The sequence below is a fragment of the Plectropomus leopardus genome, chromosome 6 (assembly GCF_026936395.1).
Source record: "Plectropomus leopardus strain MGB_pleo_1.0 chromosome 6, ASM2693639v1, whole genome shotgun sequence".
Classification (NCBI taxonomy): domain Eukaryota; kingdom Metazoa; phylum Chordata; class Actinopteri; order Perciformes; family Serranidae; genus Plectropomus; species Plectropomus leopardus.
The window spans coordinates 20296316-20312089 of record NC_142181.1 but is presented as its reverse complement, the minus strand read 5'-3'; the positions used below and the strand labels follow the sequence as shown (position 1 = coordinate 20312089).

Genomic DNA, 15774 nt, shown 5'->3' with positions numbered 1-15774 from the left:
GGCAATGAGCAATGAAATAAGAAATGACCCAAAAACTAGCAAGAAATTTGTAAAAAGTACAAGGACATAACCAAAGAATTTAAAAACTAACAAACAAATAAACAAACAAAAAAGTAAATCACTTGGAAAAGTGCTAAAAAACTACAATAACTATGTACAATAATTTCAAAATAATTATAATATTTAGAAATGTAGTTTTTCCTAGATTTTTTCTGTCACCTAGACATTTTTCCCCAGCTTTTTTAAAAAATGATTGTCTAAATCTACCAATTTCTTTAAGCTTGCAAAAAATGTGCTACCAAGTTACTCAGTGGCATTTTCCATGTTTTTAAAGAAATTGCACCAATTTTCACCACCAAAGTTTCAAAGGTTTAAATACTTGTTAAAGGTGTAAAAGCAGCACAACGAAAGTGATGCTGCTCCAGGTTTCAAAGGATTGACTAATGTGCAGTGCTACTTCTGATACAGGGTTAAATCATTTAAGATTGATTATTCTTATGATGCAAATAAATTAATATTGTTGTCTATTATATTTGAATTATTTTGTAGATCCAGTCACTCCAAAGCTGACAAATAAGACCATGTTCCTCCTTTATGTTCTGCAAAAGTGACTTGCTTGTTGCTAAAACTGCCAGATAAAGCCTGCCTCCTTCTTCAAGTTATTATACTTGTTATGCAGCTTAAATCTTTTTCATCGCTTTAAATATTGCGTGAGGAATGACATCCAGTTTATTTGAGAAAAATCACTGGAGAGCAATCTTCAGAGAATAGGTAGTTTTTCTGGTAAACACTGTAAATATGGGATTCTGTGAGCCAATACTTTCAGTTTCAAATTTAATACAGCACAGGTGAAGTGGAGCATTTCTTTTGTGTATACTCAGGCCGAGGTAGATGGTAATTATGACAGGCATGGATTGGATTCTGCGTAGCTCCACGCCCGTGAGGAGTGGACATCAAAGCAGCGCTCACCAAAGCCCTCTGTAATAAAAGAGGAGGAGGAGAAAGATATTGATTACCAAGGGTGAACATTAGCAAATCTCTTTCTCTCTCCTTTTTTTCATCTATGTCCTCATCCGTCCATCATTTCTCTCTCTCTCTTACCATCTGATTTGGCTCCCTCTGCCTCAACTTATGCTCTCTCCCTCCCCCATCCGCCCTCCATCCACCCGTCTCCCCCTCTCTAATCATTTATTTATTGCTGATCTCTTTATTCTGTATTCTTCCAGTTTAGGGACGGTCCACTCTATGACTGTTCGCTCACACGAGCTGTTATCATCATTCCTTTACACCCTTTTCCCAAACCCTCCTCTTCCTCCTCATCACCGCGGAGATACCTGGGGGCGGGCGGGGTCACTCTGGTCCAATCTAATGCTGTATTGATTCCATTAGATAATTAATGACCCAGGCAGGGGCCAGGGAGGAGCAAAGAGGAGGTTAGGAGAGATGGTGGTGGGGGGGGTGACGGTAGGGGCGAAGGGGGTGGAGGGAGTGGGGGACGCCAAGGCCCTTGAGAGTTGGAGAGAACCTTGGGTTGGGAATGATCCAGAGTCGTCAAGGTCAACCGCAGCCGGTGCTCCGATACGGAAGCAGAATGCCGAGCGAGTCAGAATATGGAATACTGATAGAGGGACGAGGGGGGGAGAGAGATCTTCATGTCCAGCAGCTGTCGATTGATCAGCGGCTGAAAAATTGTACATTAAAAAGTCTTTTGACTTCCAAATCCTGAGGTCCAACCAGGGCCGTAATGCATGATAAGTAGTTTTCAGCCCTCCAACCAGAATACCAAACTTCCAAACCGCGGACGCTCCAGACACTCATTTACAACTACTCGACAACATGAAAGGCCAGATAGAAAACTAGCTACATCAAATATTCTGTTCATGTTATTTTCAACCATGTTTTCTACATCTTCCATGATATTGAACGTTGTCCGTTTGATAAAATATTATTCACAGGAATATCTTATATTGCTGTTGTATGTGTTCTCCACTTTTACCTTTAGATAGAGATAAGTAGAGACGGGTGGGGGTTGAAAAAGAGAAGAGAGCTGTAAAAACTGTTAACAGAAAAGTGTTTTTGAGTCAACGCTGGAAAAAAAACAACATTTTTTTGGCCTTTATTCAATAGTGGACAATTGAGAGATGACAGGAAACATGTGGACAGTTAGACGGGGTGCTGCTTAATGAGGGTCCCGTTTTGCCATTTTCCAGTTTGATTTGGGAGCAACGCTTAAAGGCACGTCGCAAATTGTGACAGCATCATGTTTCACAAATGGTTGTCGCTCGCAAATTGAAAATGAATAAGCCCTTCAAGGCTCTTGCCTGATCACGACTGGATTGAAAATATGGAGTTTGTTTAGTAGGGAAACGTGTCAAAATTGTCTAAAATTGTAGCTCACATGTTGCAAATTAAGTGAAACATAACTAAGAAAACATGCTTATTTTCTGTGTTTTATCACTTTGTTAACTGAAGGCAAAAAGATGTGTGAACAATTTCCTAAAATCAAGATCTTTCTCAATAATAATAATAGTAAACTTTATTTATATAGCACCATTAATAAGACATGCAGCACAGTGCTTTACAATAAGAGCATTACAAGCACAGAGTGCTTCACATGAAAACAGACAGAATGAACATCAAACAGTCCAGCAAGGAAATTTAGCATTTAGCAGGACATTTAAAAACAGTTTTTAAAAAATGAATTGGATCAGTCATTAGATAAAACCACAAATCATAGAACCACTTCAGATGCAACATTTTAAAAGAGTTGCAGCAGTCTGACGTGCAAAAAAGAAGAGTTTCAGAACTAGTTAGAGACTAGAGTGAACCGATGTGTCTTTAGCTTTATTTTAAAAATATTTAGTGAGCTGGCTTCTCTGATATCGAGTGTGTTCCATAACTTTGGGGCGTAATTGACAAAGGCTGCATCCCCAATATTCTTTCATCTGTTACTTGGAACCTGGAGCAGCAGATGATCGCAGTTTTTGTAAAGGTAAATTAGGCAAAAAATAAATAAATAAAAAAATGTCAGAATTGGAACTATTCTCCTCTTCCTCCTGTTGTACATAGCAGAGGCTTGATCCCGCTCTTCACCTTGCATGATCGCAGTGTGCATGTCGTCTCCAGTGGGCTATGAGAGCTCCTCTGCCTCCACATTCACAGTCTTGGCCAGCCTCTGTATTGGGCCCCAGGGGTTGGGGAGATGAGGCATAAAACAACCATGTCTCTACCTAGGGGAGCTGGTGGCATGGCAGTGGGGCTATTGTCTGTCTGCGTGCTGTTTGACTTAAATGTGTTCATTTGCCTGATGCCCCTCACTCCCTATGGGGAGGTGCGGCTCGGGGAGAGGAGGGGCACGCTAACGAACCTCTGACAGCTGGAGGCCCTAATTAAACGTCCCTGCTGAAAATAAACAGAGCGGGAGCCAAGCGAGCAGCCAGAGAAAAACGCACGGCAAACAGCGGCTGTGAGCGCTCGCCGCAGTGCCCTCCGCTCTGTTGCTGTTGAGGCCGTGCCAAGAGAGCACGGCTCTATAGGGTAGGGGTCTCCAACACACACTCACATATGCACACACACACGTGTACACCACACTTATGAATATGTAGCACTGCAGCAACACATCGCGAACACCTGCGGTCACACTTGATACAGGTTGATCTCTACAGCTGTGGGCGCAGTATATTTTTACACTCAGTGCACTCAGAAGTCACACTTTCCTTTTCTATATATTTCCCACTGTGACATTACAGAATAAGTCGACTCAGCTCTATTGAGCGGATTGTTTCGCACACGCTCTAGATGACACTTCTGACATTCAGCCTGTTGTGCTGCTAGCTAGCCGGAGCATTAGCAGTCAAAGTGGCGGGGTCCATTTGGGTGAGTGCATTAATGGGCCGCCCAACCTGCGACAAGGTTATGAGGCTGATTGAATAATTACTGTGGAGGCCCCTGTCCATTACGCCCCTGTGTCTGCCCAGATAGAGGGAGATGCAGAGAGTGATGGAGAGATTGTTCGAGACAGAAAGATGGAGGGAGAGATTAGATAAGCACAGATAGGGTCAATTAAGAGATAAACATTCAGGTATGGGATGGAAAAAGGTTGTGTGTGTGTGTGTGTTTGTGAGGCAGTGACAATTTGGGAGTAAATTGTTTCCTTCCTGTGTCTCCTTTTGATCTTTCCGTCCTACTGTACGCAGCCCTAATTTGGCATGTAGCGCATTTATCCAGGTGAGATAGAGAAGGTGACAAAGGTGAAGTTGTTAGACAGAGGTGCGCTGCCCTCTCCTCGACCCTGTCTTCTCTTCACCAGACTCTCTCAAAAGGGGACTGTCAGAGTTGCAGGCTGGAAACTTGAGAGGGAAAAAAATATAGGTTTCCTATAGTTGAATGAAGCCTTAGCCTTAAACATAAGCCTCGGACAAAATATTCTGTCAATGTAAAGGCCCTGGGGAGAGGTTAAATCAAGGACTGGAATATTAACCAGATTGATCAAGTCTCACTTAAATTTACTTATGTGGCAATCAATTTTAAAGTAAATTCTCTGAATCGCATACAATATAAGAGCTACAGCAACCACTGATATCTAATCAGACATTTAACTGTCCAATCGGCAAACAGTTCAGTCCAGAGGTCCAGATATTTTAATTAGCAGTGAAGTAATCAAGTGTAATTTGACAAAAAAAAATATCTATTACAGTTTAACAAGTGTATGTCTATGCCTGCCCAAGTTATGGTAGGATTGCTTTATGGATGGCAATGTTGGTCAATCCACCACTTTGCTCCAAAGCCTGGGTCTTCAACAGGGGGTTCGTGACCCAGAGGTCATCCTAAAAAGCCACTAAAGGTATGCCACCAAATTATTATTTCATAATAATAATTTTAAAAAAGCATTTTCCCCATTGTAAAAAAGATGTCTGTAAAACTGCTAACAAGACACCTCAAACCACAAACAAGGTCTATTATAAATCTTTCTATTACGAACTTTTGAGTCATGATGGTTTTATGTTTATAAAATGTACCTCAAGTTAGGATAAGTGATTTAAAGATGTGTGATGTCATCACAATGTAAAGCGGGAAAAACACTCCTGCGCACATTCAGTGGACTGCTTTCCACGGGAGTAAACCTGGAAGCTCTTTTTTTTAGTATATGTGCCAGGCGAGCTACTCCATAGGAATCAATAGTTGCCATCTTGGCTTCGGGTTTTTGGTTATTTTTACGAGAAAGATCTATGCTGGCTGTGGACTCTTAGTCTAGTTAGGTAGAAGGTAGATTTATTGGTCATTTGTTTAACAAAGTTTAAAAAACGAAATCACACTTATCCACAATCGTGCTACATATTTGGAGTTGAAGGTTGAGTTGATTAAAATCAGCAGCTACTAAGAAGATTCCATCCGGTTGCTTGGTGACGTTGCTGCTGATGGCATCGTTCAGTTGAGTGTGCACTGAGCTTTGAGCGCACTTTTTAAGCCTCAATAATGAAGGAATTCTGATCAAACATTGCATGGTTTGAAGGAGATATCGGCATGTAGATATTCTCTTCAGCTACCATAGAGGCCAATCATTTTTTCACTGACCTAGGACCATTTTAGCAATAGAGGCATACATTTTTGCTCGAATACAGCTGCTTAAAAGTACGAAAGGTAACCAAATGACCCGAACTCCCCTTTCAACAGCTATTCTCTCTGTGTTTAATCCCTCATTGACTCGGCCGCCTTTGAAATGGGTCCAAGAAGTTTTCATGCATACATTTTAATGTTGGCTGTTTTAGCCCAGATTTGTGAAATGATATCTGCCAAACCTGCTCAGCTTCTACTGACCCCTCTTAGCCAAGGTCAGCATAGCCATGCTCAAACTCGAGACATAATCCATTTTCTACTGCCCCGGCAAAGCTCTACTGACTTGATTGTGCTGACCCAGCCGGGCCAAAGAGAGAGAGAGTTAAAGAGTGAGAGGCAGTAAGAGAGAGAGAGAGAGAGGGCATCTCAGGCCCAAGGGCATGACACCGTGGTGCTCGGGGCCACACTAGCCCTTTAAATGTCAACACAGCACAGAGGGGAGGGAGGGGAGAGGGATGGGTGAGGAGCAGTGCTCTGTTTGAGGACATGGAGGAATATTGGCAACTTCGGCTACAGGAGGGGAGAGTTGGAGGCTGGCAGAGGGCGGCGATAGATGTGGAGGAGTCGGCAGTGGACAGCTTTGTCTTTGGAGATGTGTTCTTTAATCTCCACTCGCGGACAAGTTTGAATATTCTCTCAGGGATGAGGGGAGACATTTGGAGATCTGTGATTTTCAGCTTAATTGTGATCTCAAAGGAGGCTCAGTGTTTTGTCTTATGTCTATTACCTTGGGAACAGTTCTCTGACCTTTATGTGAGGAAGTACATACAGTACCTAATTGCTCTCTCTCTCTCTCAACCTCGCCACCTTCTTTCTTCCTTCCTTCCTCTCTCTGTGTTTCTGATAGATTAAGTAAGAAATAAGAAGGGTTTTCATCCGAACATTTGAATGCAAATTGTATTCTATCAAATTAAAAGGGCTGAATGGAAACTGAAAATGGAGATAAAATGCCATAATTTTCTTTATTGAAAAAAAGGCTTCTCTCCAAGCTTAAAATGTATTTCATTGAAAATTATGCAATATGTTGTGATAGAAATACATTTGCTAATTACCGAAAAAAAAAAAAGTGCAATTCAACATCCCAAAAATGCCATATGAGCTGTCACTTATAAAAGTTAAAGTCGTTTATGGCTTTTTTGTTACTTTTATTGTTGAATAAACCAACCTCTTATGATTCACTGACTCTTTTTCCTCTTTTTTTTTACTTTTGTTCTTTCTCTGCTGTCTTTCTAGGTCTGAGTCTGTCATACTCTCAGCCAATCAGAGCCTTCGTTAACAGCGGCGTCGGCACGTGATTGGGAGAAGGATGGCAACCATGCCGTTTGTCAGTGAGGGGAAGTGTGTGAGTGTGGAGTGGGATTTCCTACAAGGACTGCTGGCCAAGCCTCCCACCCTTCCCTGGTGAGACACCACACACAGACACACACACACACACACACACACACACACAGGCTGATACTGTATAAGCCTCCATGCATGCCCATGAATTAATCTCCGCAAGGTGAAATCCATGCATTAACACCCTTGCACACACTGACAACTCGAAGAAGAATTTCTTATCAATGAAAGATAGGAGACAATCCACGAGACATAAGTCTGATCTCCTCAGTGCTACATATAACCTGTATTGTTGCCCACCTGCCAATCCTGTCAGAGTGGTGAATCCCCTCCCCTTAGTGGGAGATTAAGTAAATTTGGCCGGAATTATTAATGGGCAGTCATTTACAGCCGGATATAAAAACTAAGCAGAATCAATGTGTGTGTATTGATTGTTCTCGGTGGCTGGGGTCGAGGCAGTATAATAATGAGATGTTACAGAGGGCTGGCAGCGTGAGTCCACAACACACACACACACACAAACACAACGAGAGAGAGAGAAACACTCACTGTTTTCACTTATTAGCGAATAGCAGGGCAAAATACAACAGCTGTGTCAGCTGATTAAGATATAAACATATGTACACACATTGTGTGCAGCCCTTTTCTTTGTTCTGTTCTTTTTCTCACTCATGCATGCACACACACACACAAACACACACCACTGGTGGTCTTTCTCAGGATGAGAATCAACAACACAGACACGAGGGAGAGAGGCTGACTCTCCGTTCTCCTCTAGTTCTCATTCTCTCTCTCACTCACACACATGCACACACACACACACACACACACACACACACACACACACACACACACACACACACAGCGCAGCACCGACACAAATTGTGAAGTGGCTGTGACAACATAATTCCACCACTCAGGCCCCATTGAGGAGAGTCAATACCCAATCAGAGAGACAGGCTACCTGAGCCCCGGCCCCCCTCTGTCACTCTGCCCCTCCCTCTCCTATTGATCCCTCAATCACGGCTTCAGCTCACTAGCCCGGGACCAGATGAGAGAGAAAGAGGGTGAGAGTGAGGGGTTCAGAGGGAGGAAGGGAGGGAAAGTGAGAGATAGGCAGCGAGAGATTGTGTGTGTGTCTGAGTGTTCACATATGGATTGTGGAGCAAATGGCATTATTAGGACTATGCTCTGCCAGATAGAAGAAGGGAGTTTGTCTGTAATTACCAGACCAATCTGCAAGAGAGAATGGAGATTGTTTCACTTGAATTGCAGGAGCCATTACCATCATATGTACTGTATTTATGAAATGAGTTTTCTGGATTGATACTCAGGTCATTTATACGGAGCATGAATCAATCAACAGGTGGTCAGCGAATGGCTGTTATGTGATACAACACCTTACCAGACAGTCAGAAATTCTCCTTTGACAAGGCTCAGCAATTCCCATTTTAAACACATTAAAAACACATGGTATAAAAAAACATAAAAAAGGGATTGTTAAAACAGCAACTGACACTGCGGTGTGTGTTTTAGATTGTTAGGGGTGAGGGATCGTAAAGTTTTTCTCTTAGATGTTTTTCTGGGCCAGTGGAACTTCATACCGTCTGCCTGGTAAATGGGAGGAGAGGTGGAGAGGGTGAGACGGGACCTCTGTGATCAGGGTGACTTTCCTGGTCACAGTTTAGACAGAGGAGTTAGGGGTGAGACAATTATTTTGCTGGCCTGGTTAGTAATGCGGGAGAGTTTTGTTGTGCGTTTGGTCGTGAGGGAGTTGTACCAGGATGAAATGTTGTGTTCAGTCTATGATGTTCAGACTCTTCTTTTGTCTCCTCCATGCAGTCATTTATTTCTTCCATTACAATACCTTCCCTTGTCCGCCTCTCAGTCTCCAGAACCTGCGTAAGGAGAAGTCTCGCAATGCGGCTCGATCACGCCGGGGGAAGGAGAATTTCGAGTTCTTCGAGCTGGCCAAGATGCTGCCTCTGCCGGGGGCCATCACCAGCCAGCTGGACAAGGCCTCAGTCATCCGGCTGACCATCAGCTACCTGCACATGCGCACCTTTGCCAGCCAGGGAGACCCGCCCTGGAGCCCTCTGATGGAGGGAGACAGCAACTGCAGCAAAGGTGAGCAAAAGGGAAACAGCTAAAAACTGTAAAGAAATAGTGGTATGCAAATTGTATTGCTTCAGTCAACCACTGGAGAATTTTTGTCTGATTTTTTCATTAACTTTGCATGCAGTCAGGCCACCACTAAAATAGATCTGCGTCCGGTCTGAACATCAAGTTAGTAGAAAGGAGGGTGGTAGCCACTATTGAGGACTCTGATCTCGTGTTCTCTCTACTTCCTCTGAGAACCTGAGGTTTTAGCAACATGGGGAAGTTAACATTCTGTTTTATATAAGCTGATTCCAGTATATTTTAGACTAATTATACTTAAATTTGATTAATCTAAGCACAATAAAGGATTTAAACTTTAATTTCCCCACCAGATTTTCATTTCTGGTAACATGGAGAGGGCTGGAAACAGTATTTAGGCCTTCATATTGAGTAATTAAATTTCAGTAAATCAAATAAAAGTCCACATAAGAAAAAAATATAAGGGCCTTTTATTGTGTGGTCAAATTTTTCTTGGGGTCAGGGAGACTTTGACTCATGATATCAGTGCTTTTAAAATACCGGATACAGCCCTGGTAGGAACTATTTTATAATATGTGAATTATTTACACTTTTCACAGATTTTGTGTACAGTATGCAAAGTATACAAAGTTAAATGATATCTGTGACAGATCATTCCTTGGCTCAGGTTTCACACAATAGACCGACATAAATATACTGATGTTTGTTGCCAATGGACACAAATTGCTGAAATCCATGCGTTCAACCATCTCTCATCTCTGTTTCAAAGTTGTTCGATCTGCCCACTTCCTCCCGCCCACAGAGACACACCACGCCACAAAAATTCAGTTCGGACCAGCACAATTATGCAGTCCTCTTAGTGACCGTAATTACTTGTGCTGTGTATGTGACACAAACACGTGTGCATTCACAAATGTGTAAACATACATGTGCATTCAAGGACTTTCCATAGGCTTTAAATGTATGTGTTGTGTGTGAGTTTTTGTGTGTGTGAGACAGAAGCACAAAGAGGGAGGAAACTATTGGTGCGATTTGTAATTACAGAAATTAACTATATAACAAGGACAGTGTAATTATACAGCCTGTCTAATTGCTACTATTACTGAGGGGAAACGATGCAGCTACAGTACAATTAGAGGTGTGTGTTTGTGTGTGTGTGTGTGTGTGTGTCTGTCTGTCTGTCTGTCTGTCTGTCTGTCTGTATATGTGTTCACGCCTGTTCTTGTCTAATTTGAGAAAATGTGAGCAGAAAATAGTCATGTTTATAGCATGTTTGTGTGTATGACTGTGTGGGGCTTGCTTTAGCACAATACTGTATTTGCCACACATTCCTCATAATATATAATGGTTTTAATAGTATAATAGATTAGGTTGAGTATCAATAGAGGTGCCAATGTAGCTGTTTTTTTGCTGCCAATACCAAAATAATACATTTCTCAAAATCTTTTTTTTTGAATAAAAGAAAGGCTATGTAAAAAAAAAAAAAACTGGGGGTGTGGAGCTTGAAGGACATGGTATTTGACAGTAAGAGTTTTTCTACTGCAGAAATGCTACTGGCTGCGTTATGGGAAATGTAAGATCCAGTAGTTTTGGTTAATACTAGAAGCTAACAGTCAGAATATCTTGGCCTCTTCTACTTTCATTTTGACCAACATTTTTAAATCTGCCTCCTGTAGTGTAAGTAAGGCATGCAAGTGTGACAGTGAGCTTGCATGGACAATACCAGGACTTGGAAACTGAAGCATCCATCCATTCATTTTCTGTAACTGCTTATCCTCTTAAAGGTTGTGGGAAGGCTGAAGCCTATTGCAGCTTACATTGGACGAGAGGTGGTAAAACCCTGGACAGGTCATCAGACTGTCACAGGGCTGACACATGAGCCCCTTTTCTATTACACAAAAAAACACTAAGACCTGCTAAAATCTGGCTTTTTAATACTATGGGAATGGTAAAAAATCAGTATTCACACTGGATCAGATGACTCTGCAGGAGTTACACATATTTATCCTTGGCTCTGACTCCGATTGGCACTGATGGACACACAACACCTGGTTAAACGCGTCAATTTTAGCCCCTCTACCGCTAAGATGCAATGACGGGCCACCACTAATTACGTCCATCTTCTCCTAAGCAGCACTCAAACATCAATCCAAATTACTTGGCACCGAGTTTAATAGATAGACTAAATAAGTAAGAGCTATATAAAAAGAAGTAACCATTGTAGTTTTCATAGGCCTCCATCCATGCTGTTTTTTACTGTTTATTAACCTGTCTTCCGGCCTGTCCGTGATGTTGAATATGACACACCGAGAAAAAAACCACACACGTGCTCATCCGCTGTAGAGCCGTGCACACAGCTCTGCTCTACTGGCAATGGGAAAGGAGTCTGTAGCCTGTTTTTAGCAGGTTTGCCCGCGTTTAAAAAAAAAAAACCACTTATATACTCTTAGACTCGGACCTGGATCAACTGATTGATCATCCACCCTGCAACTCAGTCTCATCAACTCGTCAAACTGCTGCTGAGGAAAAAAAGAACTCATGACAAGTTCTACCCACACTGCATTCATCAGCTGGCAAAAACATCTGAATATAGAGAGAAGACAGAATGATAAAAAATAAGGGGACACACAGACATAATTAAAAAATGCTTAGTCTATTGGGTGCTGCTCGACAAGATATTCACAATTATCCCGATAAAGGGAATTAACAAAGTTAATCTAATTTTTTTACCCCTATTTTCAGATTGTATATCAGCCCATCCCTACCTGAGCCACAGCATAAGAATCTCATTGAGTCTCTGGTACTTCTTTTGATGCTTGACAGTTGTCAATATTTGTTTCATACTCTTTTCAGCTGGTACTTTGAGGTTGCCAGCGACAAGCATCCCACCATTTAATACCAATACATCACTGTAAACCAAAAGTATCCCACTTGGAGAGCTCATACTGTATAATATGATGAGCCCTAATCTATTGCCACATTATCAGAAAATATACATTATTATGGGTGCACCCATTGGGATCCATCGATATCTAATCAGCCATGCAGCACTGCACGTTCTGAATGTCTGAGTGATATCCATACACTGTAGTCCACAGCCGTGGCCTTGACTGAGCTCTGCACGTAGTGAATTGTTTTGCCTCGGTGTTCCAGGCATTTCTCTGGCCTTGATAGAAAGTGCCTGTTTAGAAAAGTAGCTGTGCAGGTAGCCGTGCTGTCCTGTGCATGAACTGGAAGTGTGGTAGAAAGACAAATGTGAGGTATGCTGCATACACTACAATGAGAAGCATTTCTTGTACAAATGTGAACCATGACTGTAAATATATAGAATCCTGCAGCGGCTACACGAAGGTCATAGAAAATTGTGAGGCACTTGAAACACACAATGAATCGTGCGTCAGCTGTGGTCGGTATTATAGTCTGAATTATCTTGACATTTGTTCCACCGTTTCAGGGTCTGATATCTGGAGTAATTTATTAAATGTTTGGAGATTTTTACAAGCAGGTCACACAGTCTCAGCGGGGCCAAGGCTGAAAATGCGATGCTAATTTGGACATCAGTTCGAACAAGTCTACCCACAATGCATTGGCAGGGTTTTAAGTGTGATGCATGACTTTAATTCCGTTAGTGGAATGTGGTCAGAGATCCAGCTGAAAGGGAGAGGAGGACGGAGAGGAGGGGAAGGGACAAATGTAGAAGGAATAAAGAGAGAAAGAAGAGAGGAAGGAGAGGAGTGTGAGGAGAGAGGGGGTAGTGCGAGGTTGCATTCCTCCACTCTCCCTCTTGTCCGAGGGTTTTTGGACGGGCGAGGGCCAGCGGAGAGGGAAGGAAGGTGGAGGGTGGAGGAGAGAAGAGGGATGGAGGGAAGGGGAGGGGCCGGTGTGGCTTTTGTCTGCTTCCCACGTTTCAAAGCCAGTCTTGAAAAATGAATAGACAGAGGAAAATCAATTGCATGACCTTCACAGAGAGAAAGAGAGAGAGATTGAGAGAGCAGGAGAGGGGGAAAAGAAGGAGGAGAGAGACAGATTATGGAAGGAGGGAGCAGACGAAAAGGAAAGGCTGAAGGGAGGAAAAGTAAAATGACCCATGATATTCATTCCCATTCAGTGAGTGTGTGTTTCTATGTGTGTGGTGTGTGTGTGTATTTGTACCTGTTTGCACAGCACATTGAAGGACTAAACCCTTTTATTTGAAACCATTTATATTTCAAAACATCTCTATATTGAGTAAATTTTGCTTTGGGGTCCAGTTTTTTTTTTCTATTTTCCTGCCTTTAAAAAAATGTCCCTTTGAAGGATTACTCCAGTCTATTTAAACCAGAGCCCATATGATTGTACTGGGGCAAGAAACATACATGAATAGGGTCCAAATTGTTCAAAAATATTTAACCTGGATCAAAATTATCCAGATTTGGAATTCTCATGATTTAATACAAATGTGCCAGTTTTTGAAAGACACATTCAATTGGATCATCCTGATCCAGATAAAAACTCTTTAGGATTACCAAAATCTGGATAACCAGTGCTCTAAATGGGGATGCATATCATAATGCTACTAGCTATGTGAAAACCAGGCAGCCTGGGGTTACTTTTAAGTGTTTTATTTGAAAAGACAGAAAACAGCATCGGGGATGCAATTGTTAGAAACTACTTTTTGTTTGTGTCTTTGTAGATACATAGTGATATGAAAGTTAAAAATTAAAGTAATAATCTAAGACATTTTCATTTAGATAAATGAATGTTAAAGGGGAACCCTTAAATTAGGAATAATATGTTATAATATGTTATTTCCATGGAGAGTTTAAACAGTATTTGTGAATATGAGCTACTCTGTCTCAAAGCCAGAAACTAGAGAAGTAAGTCTCAATTTTGTGATGTCATTAAGTATAAACTGTGTAGCTAGTCCACAGACAGTGACCGGGGGACTTGCGTTGTGTATCCACAGAATTTTTCTTTTTTTCTTTCATATCCAAATGGGCTTTAATCTGCTGTAGAGGTCACAGTTCTGAAACTGAAAATGTACCCAACACTCAAACATTTACCTTGGCTGCTCTCAGTGTCATCTAGAGAAATTTTCACAATTTATTCATTCATTCGACTATGGAGCAGTTGCAAAATTCATACCCTATGACATCACAGATTTGAATTTTTATCATGCTGGAGTATTTCGACCATATTAGACCATAGGAATAACATGTATGACTTTTGAAATCAGGCATGGTTACCCTTTTTTTTCTTTTGAATATCCCATTTTCAAGATTTGATCCAATCTGTTAGCCCAAATCCGATCAGATTACTTCTGAACAACCGGGCTCAGAGGAGCAGACGGGTTGCAAAGAAGCTAACAGTTTAGCCAGATTAGCAGAACCTAATTATTTGGTTGTAAAAACACAAGTAGGCAGTAATAACCCCTGACTGCACAGGAAAACTGTGCACACAACTACACTAAATACAGTAGATCAAACAAGAGTTGGAAAGTCATTGTGATGTCAGATAGATGTTAACACTGTAGGTTTTGGCGATAACACCAAATAATTTGGAGGTTTGTTTAAAGATTAATCTTACACAGGCTGAACAGCAGCATTTCACTGCACTCTCATTTGAAAAAGTTTGAGTTGTGTTTTACCTCTGACTGCGCCAAACAGTGACTCTGTACTGACACTCCCTGGAGTACATTTCTATATCACTTAAGTGATTTACATTTAAGGTTGCATAAATTCTCTCTTCAAAAATTTGTTGCATCTCAACCTTTAACAGGTGCAACATGGCAGCCGGAGAACCCCTCAGTGTTTCACAAGATACAGTACAACGACAACTCCCTGCCAGCAACAGGGCCAGCTCAAGTGTTTTACTGTCTCTGTTAGTGAGGTCAAACACACCTCTCTCCTCCCCAGCGTTGGTGACATTGACTTTCATTCCGCCTCCACTCGCTCCCTCTCTCTCTTGTCTCCTTTCTTTCATTGCCTATATCTCCCTCGCCTCCCTCCTGTCTCCCCCACCTCTCTGCGTTCTCCCTGCATCTGCCTCCCCTCTAATTCACGGCGTTTAAAGCAGCCGGGGCTTTTAAGGGAAGTTAATTGCACTCAAATTATGTTCGACCGCGAAAGGAGTGAGGGAACGATGGAGGAGAAACGGAGAGATAGAGGAGAGATAGATGGAAGGAGGGAGAGATGGATGTCAGAGTGAGAAGATAATTGCGCCAGAGAGGGACGCTGCGATTAGGGTCACTCTTTCTCTCTCCGTCTGTCGAACAGCCGAAACGTCACATTTGGATGGTAGTAAACAACTTGGCAGGTGATCAGGCTCTTGTTTTGAAAGGGTGAAACTACGGCAGTGGAGCCAAACTTGAGAGACAAAGACGGATAAGAAGACAGTGAGAGGGAGGGAGGGAGGCAGATGGAAAAAAAAAGAAGGGTTCATTGCGTCTGTTATCTGTTTGGTTCCCATGGTAACATCCTAACCTGGTGTAAAAGGTTGACATTATGGGGGTGGAAGGGAAGACAGTGTTCGTGCATGGTCATGTGCATGGAAGTAGGGGGATGTTTAGGTGTGTGCTCGTGTGTGTGCAGCCATTACTCATGGACTTAACTGGGACTAAATTATGTATTAGACAGAGGTATAATGAAAATCATTCAAATGAAATTTCTATCTTTTCTTCTCGTTGAGCGCTGGGAAGACCCC

General features: G+C 42.0%; 1 protein-coding gene across 2 annotated transcripts in view; it reads left to right on the top strand.

The window, feature by feature from the left end:
• The window catches only part of npas1 (neuronal PAS domain protein 1), a 74872-nt gene that overhangs the window by 34788 nt on the left and 24310 nt on the right, over positions 1-15774 (top strand). For both annotated transcript variants that reach the window (XM_088078959.1, XM_042486740.2), the window contains 2 exons: positions 6850-7017; positions 8843-9081. In XM_088078959.1, coding sequence (XP_087935085.1) covers positions 6923-7017; positions 8843-9081 — 334 coding nt within the window. In that variant the 5' untranslated portion in view covers positions 6850-6922. The remainder of the gene's footprint in view (positions 1-6849; positions 7018-8842; positions 9082-15774) is intronic.